At 39.4% G+C, this 14,818-nt stretch overlaps 1 protein-coding gene across 1 annotated transcript in view; it reads left to right on the top strand.

Moving 5' to 3' along the window:
* Positions 1-14,818, top strand: part of CPA6 (carboxypeptidase A6) — an 84,662-nt gene that overhangs the window by 28,106 nt on the left and 41,738 nt on the right. Inside the window, exon 2 of the mRNA XM_071737735.1 lies at positions 8,900-8,975. Within this exon, the coding sequence (XP_071593836.1) occupies positions 8,900-8,975 (76 nt within the window). The remainder of the gene's footprint in view (positions 1-8,899; positions 8,976-14,818) is intronic.

Below are 14,818 nucleotides of genomic sequence, written 5' to 3'. Positions count from 1 at the left end.
CAGTGATGAGTACAGACTTCCTCCTGCTAATGCTGAAAGCCTTTATACATTCATGAGAGCCTGAGGATCATGGTCTTAAATTGAGCTCAAAAGATTGCCTCTCAGGAATAACCAAATGCTTCCATTCAGCAACAGTAATTGCTTCATGCTTTTATCCCTCATTCTCTGTGCCTTGAGTTATCATTACCCACAAAAATGCAAAGATGTTTCTTTATCCCCAAATTTATTTTCTCAAGTTATTTATTCAAGGAAGCTTCTAGCCATGTATTAGAAAAAAGTTGATGGACTGAATTACTGAATTAAAAGAACTAGGATAAAGTCCAGTACTTCAGATTTACAGATAATGGATACAGGAATTTATCCAGTAGTCTCAAATCCTTGGGTTGATCAAGAAGTAAAAAATAAAAAAGCTATGTAGTATTCAGCCATAGGATGACTGTGAACTTCAGTGTGGTAGAATGATAAAGTTGAGTTTGTAGGAGTGGAGACTACTCAGAGGAGTAACTAAGTTTACACATCCCTTTCAGTTCATGTTCAAAAACACAAAATCAAGAATGGGTACAGAGAAGAGCTACAAGGTTATGATCTCCCAATATCCCATCAGCCAAAATTATTCTGTTATTCTATAACGTTATGTCTCCAAAGATGGGAATCACTTAGGATTTAATTTGCTACAAACAATGAGAGGAACAGAATAGTAGAAAAGACCTACTGGTTACATGATCTTCCTCCTTGCTGTTAAAGGAAACTGCATAATAAATTTAGTATGTCTTTATGGACCCCCTACAGAGATCCTGTTTAAATTAAATGAATGGTTTTTTTAAAAAATATCAGTTTAGGTGAAGCATGTATCTCTTGAAAATAAATGTAATAATTTCTTCCCTTCTGTTTTTCAAAGAATAAAGTATTATCTGGTCCTTGACAAAATGTCATCAAGGCAGATGAATTATGTACCCTATTCATCAGTTGTCACACAGCTGGAAATGTGGATGTATTCTCTTCTTCAAGTGTGGCAGATCAAGTAAAACCATAGCATAGCTCAGAAAAAGTGAAGTCCACATAGTTTGTATTCTGCAAATTAAGGATTTCTATGTACTTGGAACATTCTAAAGGAAGATTTAAGACCTTAAATTTGTGTGTGGTGAGATATTTATTAGTATTAGAAAAACAGTTATTTTACTCTGCTTTTGGGTACATGTGAGTTGTAATATAATCACTTTAAAAAGTAGTATTTGGTAAATCAATTTCACTGTTTTTTTTTCATGGTAAAATATTCAGGTTTAGTCTGCAGTGGTGGCAACTTAAACATTTTTATCAGAAAATCACCAGTCTTTAAGATTTTATTTGAAGACTGTAGAAGATGCTTTCACTGAAAATGTAGTACTTGTACTTTTGAAGTCTGTAGCTCGTCTGAACAACCTAAAAATGGTGATTATTTCCAACCTTTGAGTGTATTTCACAATTTCATAGCTGTCTCCAAAGCAAGAGAGCACGGACATCTCTTGCTTGCATTCTTTATTGTTTGTTATTTTACAAATATCTATTTCTTGTCTGTGGGAAAGCATAAAAGGAAAAAAGTATAGCACCTACTAATTTTTCATTGAGCCTTGAAAAGTAAGGATCCTCTGCATGCCCTTCTTGCATGCAGTCAAGACTTTGGAAAATGATCTGTGTTACCAGGAGATTTCTGTAGGGGAAAAGCTCCAGATGTGCAAAATCCTAGATTATTTGAAAATAAGCTTTTGTAGGATATTGAAGTTGAAAAAAAAATGTGGAGTATCACACAATAAGAAAGCATCACTATTTTTTTTTAAGACATAAATAGTAGCTCAACTTTGCTTACCTTCCTTGTGCAGATTAATCAAGATTTTTTCATTCTCAGACAGAATTACTAGAAAAACCCAAGCCACGTCCACATGGTGTGATGGTAATTTTTCTTTAAGGAAAGCAAAGTTGTCAAGGAATAGTGAGGCTTAAACTTCTGAGAAAGAATCTAGTTTTCCAGTGACAGCAGAAATGCTGATTTTTTGTTTCTCCACCATCAGTGAATCATGAGCAGTGGCACTCACTGTCTTTTTTAAGCATTGTAAGACCTGCTGGATAACTGGTGCTTTTGTATAGTGCCATGCAGTTCAGTCTTTGATGACTCCAGGGAAAAATATAACCATTAGAACAAATAAAGAACAAATAAAGCGGTTTTCTGTCTTGTGTGAGTGTGTGTGTCTGTAATCAAAAACAGGGCTTGAAGATGCCTGGTCCATTTCTCAGCTTTGTACAAATCTGAGTGTGTCTGCTTCTCTCAGTTAAGATCAAAGCCAAATAGAGGAAACCGAGAACCACATGGGAAGTCAAACCTATGGAGGTCTGATATCTTTTTTGGCTCAGGGATGATCTTTTACAGTGTTTATGACACCATTGAAGTCTGCCAGGTAAATGCACAACATCTCAAGACTTTAAAAAGTTGCAGGATTTTGTTCTTCACATTCTGTAAAATGCTCATTTACTGCTTCCCATCTGTGGTCCCTGCGTTGCTCCCATTACTGTAGCCATCTGGAAGCTTAAAAGTCACGAATTTATTTATTGTCTCAATACCCACACAAGTTTAAAAGATGTTGTCATCCCCATTTTCAGTGGTGGGTAGCTGAGCCATGTTTGCACTGTCAGCTGAGCATAGATCTAAGCCTGAGCTTCTCCCTCATGCTTTGCAGGCAAGAGTGCCCTCAGCCACAGCATCAGAAGTACCCATGCTTCAAGCACACCCACCAGGACAGAGCCCAGGCTCCTGTTCAGCCCATTGGAACAGATGGGGTAGAAAGAGACCTAACAAACAGATCTACCAGCAAGTATCTCTAACCCAATATACAGTGTGTGGTTTTTACAACTGACAGCCCACAGTGTGGATATAAAGCATATGGAACTCAGCATACGAAACTCTGCCAAACCTGCACTTAACCTCACTTGTAGATGACCTGTGGTTTCCTCAGGGCCTTAGGGAAATTAGAGTAGACCTCTAACACTGAACCATTTCCCCCATCAGCCTTCTGCTCTTGATATATAAATTCTGTAACAATCCTTTTTCAGAAGTGATGTTCTTTCTTTTATTTCACTGAGGTCAAGAGCAAATCTGCCAGGCAGAGTCCCGGGATAACTGGTTTGGAAGTTGTTGATGCAGTGGTCTGAAAATATACATGGATCTTCGAATGAACTGGAACAATTTTGAAGTTCAGGAAAACATATGATCTTCTGTGTGGACTTTTAGTATGGAGGAGGGATGGGACTGCGGGCAGGTATAGGCTGTGGACTAGACCCTGACTAACTGATCAGAACCTCAACAAACTATGGTACATGGAATGAGAAAGTGCTGGATGTGTCAATGTGAGAAGCTGACAAAAATTTGAGATCACATTGTGAAAGAGAGCTGGATCTTGCAGGAGATAAAGAAAGAGTTATGTGACAAATTTCTGATTTTCATAGGTAACTGAGGGGGAGTATGTGGGACATTTTCCAGGATCAGTAATGCCACATGAGGCTGCGATTACTTGGGAATACCAAATTTGGGCACAGATGTAGCAAAGCTGGGATCAACTTGGAAAAAATAATTAGGAGTGAGTTGTTTATTTGGGAGGAAATGGACAGAGAAAGCAAGGTACAAGCATGGTGGTAAAAAGAGGGTCAAGAATGGGAAAAGTGATTAAAATATATGCAACTGATGTAATTGGGTCTGTCCAGGGGCACTGCCTGGGCAGCGCTGTGTTTGGTCACCACAAGCCGACCAGGACAGAAAGCCAAGCTTGTCTGGCTGTGCCACCCCAGTGCTGTGTGCCTCTGCAGTCTGGGTGAAGCAGAGGGGAAGCTTTCCCTTTGGGCAGGTGAGCATTCAGATAGATCCTGGTACTGTCAGGCTCATGTCATTACCATCTACTCTACTACATGTGTCTTAGGAAGGGAATTTAAATGAGCTTACATAGTGCCTTATTTAAGCAGCCTACTGCAACCTCCCCTTGGGTCAAAATGGGCATCTCCCAAGTTTTTGCATACCTTAATCCTGCACAGTTAGCACCATATCTCCTTGTTGTCTACTTTCTTACTTTGGCATGTTTTTTCTCTAAAGTGTGTATTTTTCTTGCTACTTCTCATTTTATTTTCATGTCTAATTTATTTTTCTTCTAATTTATTTTCTGCCCCGGGTAATTGTCTTCTTTCTCTCTTCTATTTGCATACAACTGGATGACACTTGGTGAAGCAGGATGGTATCCAGTGCCATACACATATGTGCTGGGTTTTTTTTCTGAGATAGAGAAATGCACTGAAGCAATTGGTTCCCACTTTCTGTATTTGATCTAGATGGCTGCATGTGCAACATTCACAAGTCATTGGAGCCCAGCTTGGAAAAGCATCATTCCTTTGGAACAAAACCTGGAATGTCTGCAGACGTTTACCTCTTCAGGCCATCTGTCTCTGGAATGAAGCTGTTTAAAGGAAGAGAGACAGTAATATAGGTTTAGTCCCTAAAGCTTCCTGCTTGGGTAGAGTAGGAAACCCTTTTTGCACCTGAAAAACATCTATGAAATTTAGATATTCCATGCCTGGGAATTAGCAGACAATTTGAATCGAAATTCAGTTCTCAGAGAAGTCATCTGTGCTATATGGATAAATATGTAATAATGTATTTTGCTTCCTTAGCATTTTTGCCTGCATTAGCTAAGCAAATCTTTTTAATTCAAAATGATAGAGAAGCTAGCTCCTTATACCAGAAATAACATCAGCTTTCTTGCCCTAATAACTTAAAGAAAGAAGTTATTTGTAATGCTGTCTAGAAAATGCAAATGGTGTTCTCTTCTGTTTGGGTCAGCATCTGCCATAATACAGAAAAACATACAGAAAGGCTCAAGAAATTTTGTAGAGTTCCCTTCCAGGTGTCTTTATCAGGGTGCAGGAAGGAGTCCTTGGTCAATAATTTTTGTAACAGTGTTGAGTCAATGGTTGAAACTCTTCATCCCAGTAGTGAAGAGAGATTAAAAAACTAATGTCTAAATATTTCTTATCAGTTTGACTAGCAGAAGAGTCTAGCAGAGAAAGGGGAATGAAGCAATTAATCTTTCATCACAGATGATATGTGATGGCATATTGGAAGCTAACTGGAGGCTTTCATGCTGTAGCTTTCTTCAGATGTGTCTTTCAGTATGTAACAAGTTCCCAAGCCTCAACAAACTACTTAAATGGCATTGTGTTCTCGAGAACTATAATCCTTCCACTACCATTAGAAATTGACCCCTGTAAGTGGGGATTTATTTTCTTTCTGATTTTTTGATTTTTTCTATAGATATTTGATTTATAATGTTTCTAATATAATTTCTCTGTGTTAAAAATCCTCGTAAAGCCTTTGTATACTTGCTTTTATTGAATTCCATGGGAGGGGAAAAAGCTGATTAAGGTTCACATTGGTCAGGAAAATAAAAAAATAAGAAGGATTTTCCTAGAGGAAATTAGGAATTTGCATAAATTAAGTTCATGCCATGTGACTTAAGCAGGAAAATTTCATGAGAGAGAATTACTGCAACATCAGTAGAGAAGTTGTGTATGTGCTGCAGAATGGTTTCATTTAATCCATCTGGTCTGTTCACAGATGAGTAAAACCATGAAATAAATGGAAAAAAAAAATAAATTAAGAGAGCCAAAGAAATAAACCATTAAGTTTTAGTCCCCATTGGCAGCAGGGAATTTCAGCCTTCTCAGGCTAGTGTCCTGGGTTTCAAAAGCAACTGTGTCATTTTAAATGCTGTAATGGGGGGGAAAAAGTCACTGCATGTCAGTGCTACCCAACTGCTGGTCACTCATGTTGCTGAGGTGCTATGCTTGTCCCTCAGGACACCACTGGTCTGCCTTGTACTCTTTGCTCACCACTCTCATCTGGTCAGTTCATTGCATAGAGCTTTTGTATTGCTCTTTGCTAAAGCTTTCCATTGTGTTTACACAAAATTCAAATGATCTCACTAAGTCCTAGCTTTAAATTCCATTAGCCTACTTGCTAGGGGTAAATCGGACACTTGTCCTGGTTGATGTAAAGCTTCGTGGTAATTTCTACAAAACATATCCCATTTTGCTGTTTATTTAGGAACTTATAAAACAGACTTTTTTTTTTTAAAAAAATATTTTGGGCCACAGTGGTTAAAAAAATAACCTTGCCTGCATAAATCAGCAGACTGCTAACATGTGTCTGCAGGCAAGACAATGTGAATCAGCTTTCCCTAGATGTGTACATGATCGATTGCTTCTTTCTCCTCAACAGCAAGACAAGAAGGAAGACAGGAGACCTCACCAGAGGGTGGTTCTGAGTGTTTGGGCTACAGCTGCCATTTATCAGCCACACCAGCCCACAATCTGGTAGATTTTGTTGATGACTCTTAAATACTGGGTAGGCTGTTGGATTTCTACCCTAAATTCAATGGGTATTGCACAGCTTGCAAAGATAATAGTTTAATTTCTTTAGTGTGAAATGGAAATAGGAAACTTGTAAAACAAACAACAAAAAAATAACCTCAGGACTGTGTTCTTTGGCTGGTAGATGTCAAGAGTAAAGCCAGGTTTGGTACCTGTGCTTTTTTGAAGAATGATTTTCTACCAACTTCTGCCAGCAGAAGTCAGAGTTAGCAGATAGTTCTCAGGAATTTGGTGTATTCCTGCATCTTGCATGCACAAAAAATAATTGCTTTGTCATAATGGCTTAACCATCTTTTCATAAAATACTAACAATACCAGGTATGCTGAACTGCTTGCTGTAAGCTCTCTAGCAGCAGACCCAGCCACAGCTTGAGGCATTTCCCAACAGTGTGTCAAGTGGTCAATCTGTCACAGCACCAGTGTTTTCTCCTTTAAGGCAGGTCTTTCATCACATTGGAAATGACAGAGTTGCAGCACTAATCCAAGACAGTTTATAGTCATGTATATTAATTCAAGACCATACCTAAGTAATATCCATTCCTTTGAAATTCCATTACATCTGCGTAACACATGCTTAGCTACTTATTTCATTAAAATCTGGTTTTTATATGTTGATTGTCCCAGTCCTTCCAGAAATGTCCCGTGAATCTTTATTAGTTATTTCACCTTCACATGTCCTGGGCAATCATTACTTCTTTTTACTCATTTCTTAATAGCAATTTAATACTAAGAAAGAAATAAGTAGTGGGAAAGAATATTACTGTTGTATGTATGATAAATTAAAAGCATCTGTTTTCCTTGAAAAGATGCAGTAGTTGTGGTACTCTAAGAGGTTCATTCCTTTCTGTGTAAGTTCTTAAGTTAAACCTCTGAGTTAAACTTGGCTCAGGAGCATAGCAATTTCACCTGCCAAATACAGTCAGAGTGCTTTAAGTAATGGAAGGAGGCCCAGATCTCAGTCACATCAGTGACTGTCGGTGATGGTCAGTGGGCACATCAGTGTTATTGCAGCCATAACCTGAAATCAAATGAAGCAAAACTGAAGAGCTCAGGCAGACAAAAGGATCAGAGACGAACCAAGGGTAGCAAATGCTGACTGGAGAAAAAAAGGCTAAAGAAGAATGGGGGAAGAGGCAATAGATGCCAGAAAAAGGCAGAGTAAGCCATTCCAGGATTCAGTATTTATTAGTAGTACTGAGCTCAACCACCAGTGTATTCTTCTGAACCACTTACTGACAATATTTAGTGCTTACCAGTATATATGTTAAGGTCCTTGACAGAGAGGTGAGTCCTACCAGAGCTGTAGGTGCTGTACACCAAAGGCAACATCTAGTGTTTGCTTGCTGAAAACAGCAGCAGTTTGGGAGCCTTCCTAAAACAGTGAGGTCAACAAAGACATGTTCAGCAATGTTGCTTCTGAACCAGATATCTTCTGAGCAGACTCAGAAGCTCCAAGAAAGTAGGAGAGTTCACAATATATTTAAGGGACAAACCTGTGTCAGTGTCAAGGGAAAATCTCCTGGATAAGATTCCCATATAATGAGGGAACTGGAGAGAAAGAATTTTTTTTGAAAGGAGGTTCTGGATAATGGATGGAACTGTGGAAATAAAGATATGCATGACCTCCAAAAGCTTACTGATTAGCAACAGTATAAATTAAAAAACTCAAAATTTAGGAAAATGCCAGAATTACCATTAGCCCCTCACATTTGTTTCAGCCCTCTTGTGTACGGAATAAGATGATGATGTCTTAGTGACATAATCACCCCTTGGATGTTCTATGGTCCCTGACCTCCCCTAGTTCATGACATGGGTGGTGCTCATTGAATGGATATCTATTCCATTTCTTTTTTCCTGTTTGCAACATTGAGATCTGCTACAGAAAGTGCATAAATCCAGCAGCTATTATCTAGGACCTTCTGAGCATGTATGAACACCTATTATCTTCACAAAATTTATGCAGGTGTTAATGAATAAAGCAAAAGACATGGATGGTCCTGATAGGAAGGTCACCTCTCCTCTGAAGTCAAATCCCCTCTTTAATACAAAAGCACTGGACTCTTTAAAGACCATTAGATGCTTAAAGCCACAAAAGCAATGTATCTTACCTAATCTTGTCCTCAGACACAGATTATTTGTTTTGGCAAAATAATTGTTTTGATATGAGGCAGTCAGTGTTAAAGATGTCAGTAGGAATGGTTTGGATTAGAAGGCGTGAACAAAAGCATTTATGAAGAAATGAAAGGTCAAGCTGACACCCTAATTCTTTAAAGATCAAATCATTCCTGTGGGAATGCATGATCCAGGTATCAATTTTAGAAGGAGAGCTGCAGTTCACCCAAAATTTTGCAGATGCTGAAAAAGAGCTTAAGTACCATCACTGTATGAAGCTATTACTGTTGCATTATGCTGCTACGATGAAATTTACAGTCTCAATTCAATATTCTGTTCTTGGCAGTGATATAGTCATACGAGTTGTTCCTGAGAGTGAGAGGGAAACACAGATCCTGAAGGCTGCATTTAACAGACTTAAGGTGAGTTTGATTGTTTTCATCTTCTCTTTAATGCTTTTTGCTGAAGACTGTAGAAGGTTAACTGGCATGCATGTCATTTGACACAATCTATTTTATACTCTGGAAAGTAGCCTTTGCCCAGTAATTTCCTAATAAAATAGCATAGAAATTAGAATCATGGTGCCTGACAGTTTTAACAAGAACCACTTATTGCCTGAAAAATGATACAGGCCACACTTGTAAATTTTCTTTTTTCGCTCTTCATGCTAGCATGCATACATGCATGATGGTTTTATTTAAAACACTGAGTTATTTCAAGATGTTAACACATGCAGAAATAGGAAAAAGGAAGGGGCTTCAGTTTGAGAATCTCTCTGGCAGGATAATTTTCTGGAGGCAGTTTAGATGAGTGTCTTTGAGACTCACTAGCAAGCCAAATGGCCTTTTCCTGCAGATATAAATGGGAAGCAATGGTGCCAGTGTAGCAGCACAGCACTCTGCAGCATGCTGCTTTACCAGCACAGCTAACAAAGGCACAGCCAGTCCTTCCACAGCAGTGTGGGCTGTAATCTCAGAGGAGAATGGGAAGGATCCATAAGCCAGGCCTCCAGCATGGAGAGGACCGCATCAGACTTTTGCACGGACCTCAGGCACTGGGCTCGGGATGGACCTCATTAATAATCCCCAAAAGGCAGCCTAACCAAAGCAGAACCAGGGAGCTAACACCTTGATCATTTCACTATGTTGAGCTTGCGCCAGGAGCTGGACATAAGTCCCAGGTTCTGCTTCTTCAGCTGTGTTAGATCAAACCCTGCCTGAGCCAGCCCAGCAAGCAGCCATTGACTTCTCCCCATGCCTGTGAAGGCAAAAGATGGGCAGCTTTGCAGGCAGCACAGACACAAGCTGAAGTCATTTGGCAGAATGAACACATGCCTTGTATTGTGTCTGGCTTAAAAGAGCTATATGGATATAGACAAAGGAACATGATGGTAACTTTGGCAGTTCTGTCACAAAAAAAAATTTGTCACAGCAGAACACAAGTGGTACCTACATGTTGGGAGTATGGGCTGCTCACTGCATGCATCTCCAGCAAACTGTTCAGCAGTCTGTGATGTATCTCTGTCTCCCATGCTGAAACCTCATATTTTGTGTTCTCACTGAAGCAAAGAATTAAGGTGCCTATAATTTTCTATTCCAATATTGGACATCTGGGATACAAGTAAGTCAAATCTCAGCCTGCATAGTGAATCAAACAAAATTAAGATCTTAAAAGAGCTCTTACACCCTCCTGAAAAGTATTCCGTCTTTCAGATACAATGAAGCCTTCTTGCTATGATTTTTTAGGAAAGGGAACAGAACTACTTCATCCCAGGTTAAGGCTTACTGCTGCAAATGCTCCAGCACTCATGACATTGATACCTTCCTAGCTTTTAGTAGGAAGGCTGAGCCTCTCTTTGTCATCTCTGCATTTCTTAATCATATGTTCAGTTAGTTCCACACTCAAGATTCTATCTTTTGTAAAGCACATTCTCAAGACATCCAGCCTGTGTCTATGTTGCATGAGGAATATCAGTGTTCAACAGAGACTGTATCTCAACACTATGTATTGCAGCACTTCGTACTGTAATGCTCAACTCACCTAAAGAATATCTTACATATGTCTTATAGTTGTTTCTGCAGTGCTTAATAAGGGCCTGACCCTCAGCTGTGAATGTTACTGTAATACCCCAAGGAGCATATTGTTTTACCCCAAATTAGGGGGAAATATCTAACTATAAACCCAACAAATACATTTGGAAGATGGTTTTTGCATTTCTTCCCCCTGGATGCTGGACATAAAGAGAGAGCACATGTGTTTTTTCCTTTCTCCTCACGATGTGAAGCAAAATGGTTACTCACCTTCCTGCAACTGTTTCTCATTACAGAGCTCCCTTAGGCTCCCAGAAAGAGATTCCTTCACCCAGTTCCATCAAAGTGGGAGCAGGAGAAACTTAAATAAATAATGGTATGCTGTAACTCCGAGAGAAGGATAATAAAATTTTGGCAAACTGCATAGGAATCTGTCTAGTTAATTAGAAAGTGATTGATTTTGATGAGGTAGTAAGCAGAGGAGGTTGAAGGGAAGATTCAAAAAAGAGCATTGACACCCTGTTTCATGAGAACAGGATGGGTTTGGCTGTGTTTCAGGTCTCAGGGCTCTTCCATCTGCAGCTGCTTCACTGCCCATCTACATGGGGTCAGACAGAAAGAGACATCTGGGGGGGGTGTGACAAGTAATGGGAATGTTTAGCATTAACTTATCGTTATCTTTTCCCAAAAAAAGTCTCAAATTATTCATTCAGGATGAAGTGGATTTACAATGGCACTTCGCAGAAGCCAGTCAGTAGTGGCTGTAAGTCATCAGCCCCTCTGCAGAACTATATATTTAGAATTGTGAAACCTTTTAAGTCTCCATGTCAGTCTCTTCTATCCTTCCCCTAGCCCCAGACCTTGCGTTGGAAACTCCACCAACAGTGGACTTCTGTCCAGTTTTTTTAACATGAGTCTTTAAGCACAATGCTGATAAGGTGCTCAGGAGTAAACAGAAGACAATGCACACAAAACACAATAATGTAAAAAAAAAATTTAGAAAGAAAGTCCAGATACAGCCCTGTTGCTGTGTTAACACAATGTGCCTAACAAATAAGAGAGATATGAACAGAGGGGTTGACAGAGATACACAGATTGCTAGAATAACAAGTACTGCACTTTGGATTTTTACATTTTAGAGTCAGAAAACCAGAACTGGTTTAATACACATTTCCTTTGAATCCATTTTGGTTTGAGTGGTAAATCAATACCAACTTATCATACTACCCAAGTGTTCTGTTTGTCAATGGAAAAGTAAAGCTGAAGCCGTAATTCTTTCAATACACAACAATTTTGTGCCTAAATAACCATCAATTTCACCCCTTTTTTTTTTTTTTTTTTCTTTTTTTTGGTGTTTTGGAATTAACTGCAAGTAGTTGGCCTAGTAAGAACATTAATGTTTTATTAAAGTTGTTTAAAGACTTCAGCTTCAGTTATGATATGTCCTGATAATATTCTCCACCATTGCCAGTCTTAGAAGAACAAGAAAAATCGGTAAAGTTACATCACTTTTGTTCTCAAAGTAAGAAGGATATATGCACTTGAGTTTGAATTTAGACATATGTTTCTCTGCCATGGCAAACTGGTCTGTTAGAGATGAGCAATATTTCAAAAGTTATGCTCTCTAGAGATGTCAGAATTATGCCCCATTAGTCAACCCAAAAAAACACAGAAAGTCAAAAGTCAAGTTCGAGGACCCCCTTTTGCCTCCAGTGTGATTCATGCACAACCTGAGTGTTTTGAATAAAGTCCCAGGACAATGCAAACATAGAGTAGGTTCTGCACAAATACGTCCTGTTCTCATTGCAGGATTTCCTTGAATGTAACAGAGCATCTGTTCTGGCAAGGGAAAGAGGAGACAACTCCTGTCCCACAGTCTTCCTCCTCTCTATGTCTGGTGGAGGGAGCTTTACTACAGACTCCTGGTGCTCTGTGTTTATTGCAGCCATTTTCTTCTGCCTTGAAAATTTTCACTTGTTATTACAGTATAATTTAGCCTTTGCCTCTGATCTGTCTTTTATAATCTAGATAATTAAAAGGAAAACTCATCTTTGAGCCTATTCTTCTGAAGGGCTTTATCACAAAGAAGGCTGAGAAAATTATCCTGATGGTCTGATTACAAAGCAATGTATTTCCATGTCAGGCAGAGGATAAAGCAAATTCAAAGATACCCCTTCTCACAGCTCACTGATTTGGATGAAGGGAAGACAATTGGGAAGAAAATAAACAGGCAAAAGAAAGATTGGCAATTTATCTTTTCACTCATTTTGGTTTATCTGCCTGTTTCTTAATGAGTGTCCTTACCACTGATTTTTCCTGAGTAGATTTTGACATTTACAGTCTGGTCTAGCTGCTTTATTTCTGTGGCCTGCTAAACTACAAAGATCTCAACATTTAGGAGCACTGTATTTCTTGATAATAATATAAAGTGAGTCTGCTTCTGGCAGATTTGCTTGAGGAAAACCCACAGCAAATAATGTTTTAAAAATACCTGAAAAGGTATTGTGGTGAGGAAGGAAAGTGATGAGAACATACCACTCTGCTACATCCTTCTAGAATGAAGATAGAAAGAAACATCAGAGCAGTGGGGAAAGAGATGGGGAGAGTTTGGCCTTGTGCCATTCTGAAGCCAATGCTATAGAAGTCAGGAGGCTGCAAGGTCCATTCCTTTTGGGAATAGGATCAGACACAAAAGGAGCCCTTTTTTTAATGTGTATTTACACATTCCCAGAACTGGGAGAAACTTGAAGGATCACCTTGGAACTGGCTATATTTGTCCATGTATTTGAAGTATCTTAAGGGTATGCCCCCAGTAATTAACTTGGGCAGCAGTAGCCACTCGCAGAAGAAGGTGGATGAAGAGCCAGGGACATGAGCCCACATGGAAACCTTTTGGTCTCAAACAGACCTGTTCTGCTACTAATACCTGAGCTGTAAGACTAACTCAGCTCTAAGCTGCAACACATTTATAGAAGATGCAGTCTCTTTAGACTTTTTTAACTTAGCATCTGGAGCTCCTTAAGAGGGATATTTGCCCCGTTTTTTTTTTCAATAAAAGTCCATGTAATGGTTAGTGTAATAAACCCCTGAAACGTAAAGTGTATAGGCTCTGCTGCAGTACAAATGACATTAATGCCATTGCCTGTACTGAGTGAATAATGGATAATGAATGTTTCATTCCACATGTTTAACTTTTGGTTCATGAGTTGCCCAAAGGCAAATCACATTAGTCATAATCACTTGCTGAGTAATTTCCACCAATTAGTTTGGGTCTGTACCTCCATTGCCCACATTTTTTTTCTTATTAATCATTGTTATAAATTGATTCCTTCATTGGTTAGTTCAGTTAACTTGCAGGTGACAAAACATTGCTTTTTTTTCCCTGATGGGGTGACCACAGCATGTAGACCTTCACAGCCAGTAAAAATAGCCAGCTCTATGGATGAAAACCTGTCTACTGTGAGTTTGGTGAAGTTGCTTTAACCTGCATGTGTTCATGTCACCTCAGTAAAGTCACCCACAGTAACCAAGCAAATAAAAGGAGTAAATGTACCAATCCCAGCTTGCACAGCATCAGGCAGTGGCTCTGGCCCTGTCCTCTCTTGCCCCAGCCAGGCAGAGCAGGGTTCCCCACACTTCCCCTGCCATCCCCCACTCTGGGACCACAGTATCACCACCTCCTCAGAGCAGGTTCTTAGAAAGCCCTTATGCATGGTACACTGTCATGTCTGCAACTCTTTCCTAGGCCAAAATGTGTCTGAGGTTGTAAGAAATGAGGCTGATGGGGAATGCTGTTTTTCATGCTCTTTTTCAAGGTAGGAGAGGGCATATTCTTGTTTTAACTAAGTGACAAACACAATGGCAGCTGGGGGATTAATCATAGCACTCTGTAACTCGTCTCCAGCATGGTCCTATATCAAGTTTCTTTCAGTTTCTCTGGAGAAGAAAAATAAGGGCCTAGAAAATCTGCTTCCCACCAGCAGCACCACCCCACACCCTTGAATACCTTTTCTACAATTCCTGTGCCAGAAACCACTGGAGCAGATACAACAAGGAGTATGACAGGGGTAAAATGGTGGTGAAGCTCCTCCTCCAACTTCATGTTAGGTGAAGTGGTGTTAAGGAACATTTCTATTTGGTTGTGCTAGACTGAAGTGCAGCAAAATCTTTAGCAATTCAGGTTCTAACCTTTATTTTTCTAGCTATGGATCACTCCCACAGTTCTGGATTGTCTG

This window comes from Heliangelus exortis, chromosome 2, assembly GCF_036169615.1.
Source record: "Heliangelus exortis chromosome 2, bHelExo1.hap1, whole genome shotgun sequence".
Taxonomy (NCBI): domain Eukaryota; kingdom Metazoa; phylum Chordata; class Aves; order Apodiformes; family Trochilidae; genus Heliangelus; species Heliangelus exortis.
This window is presented reverse-complemented; position numbering and strand designations above follow the sequence as displayed.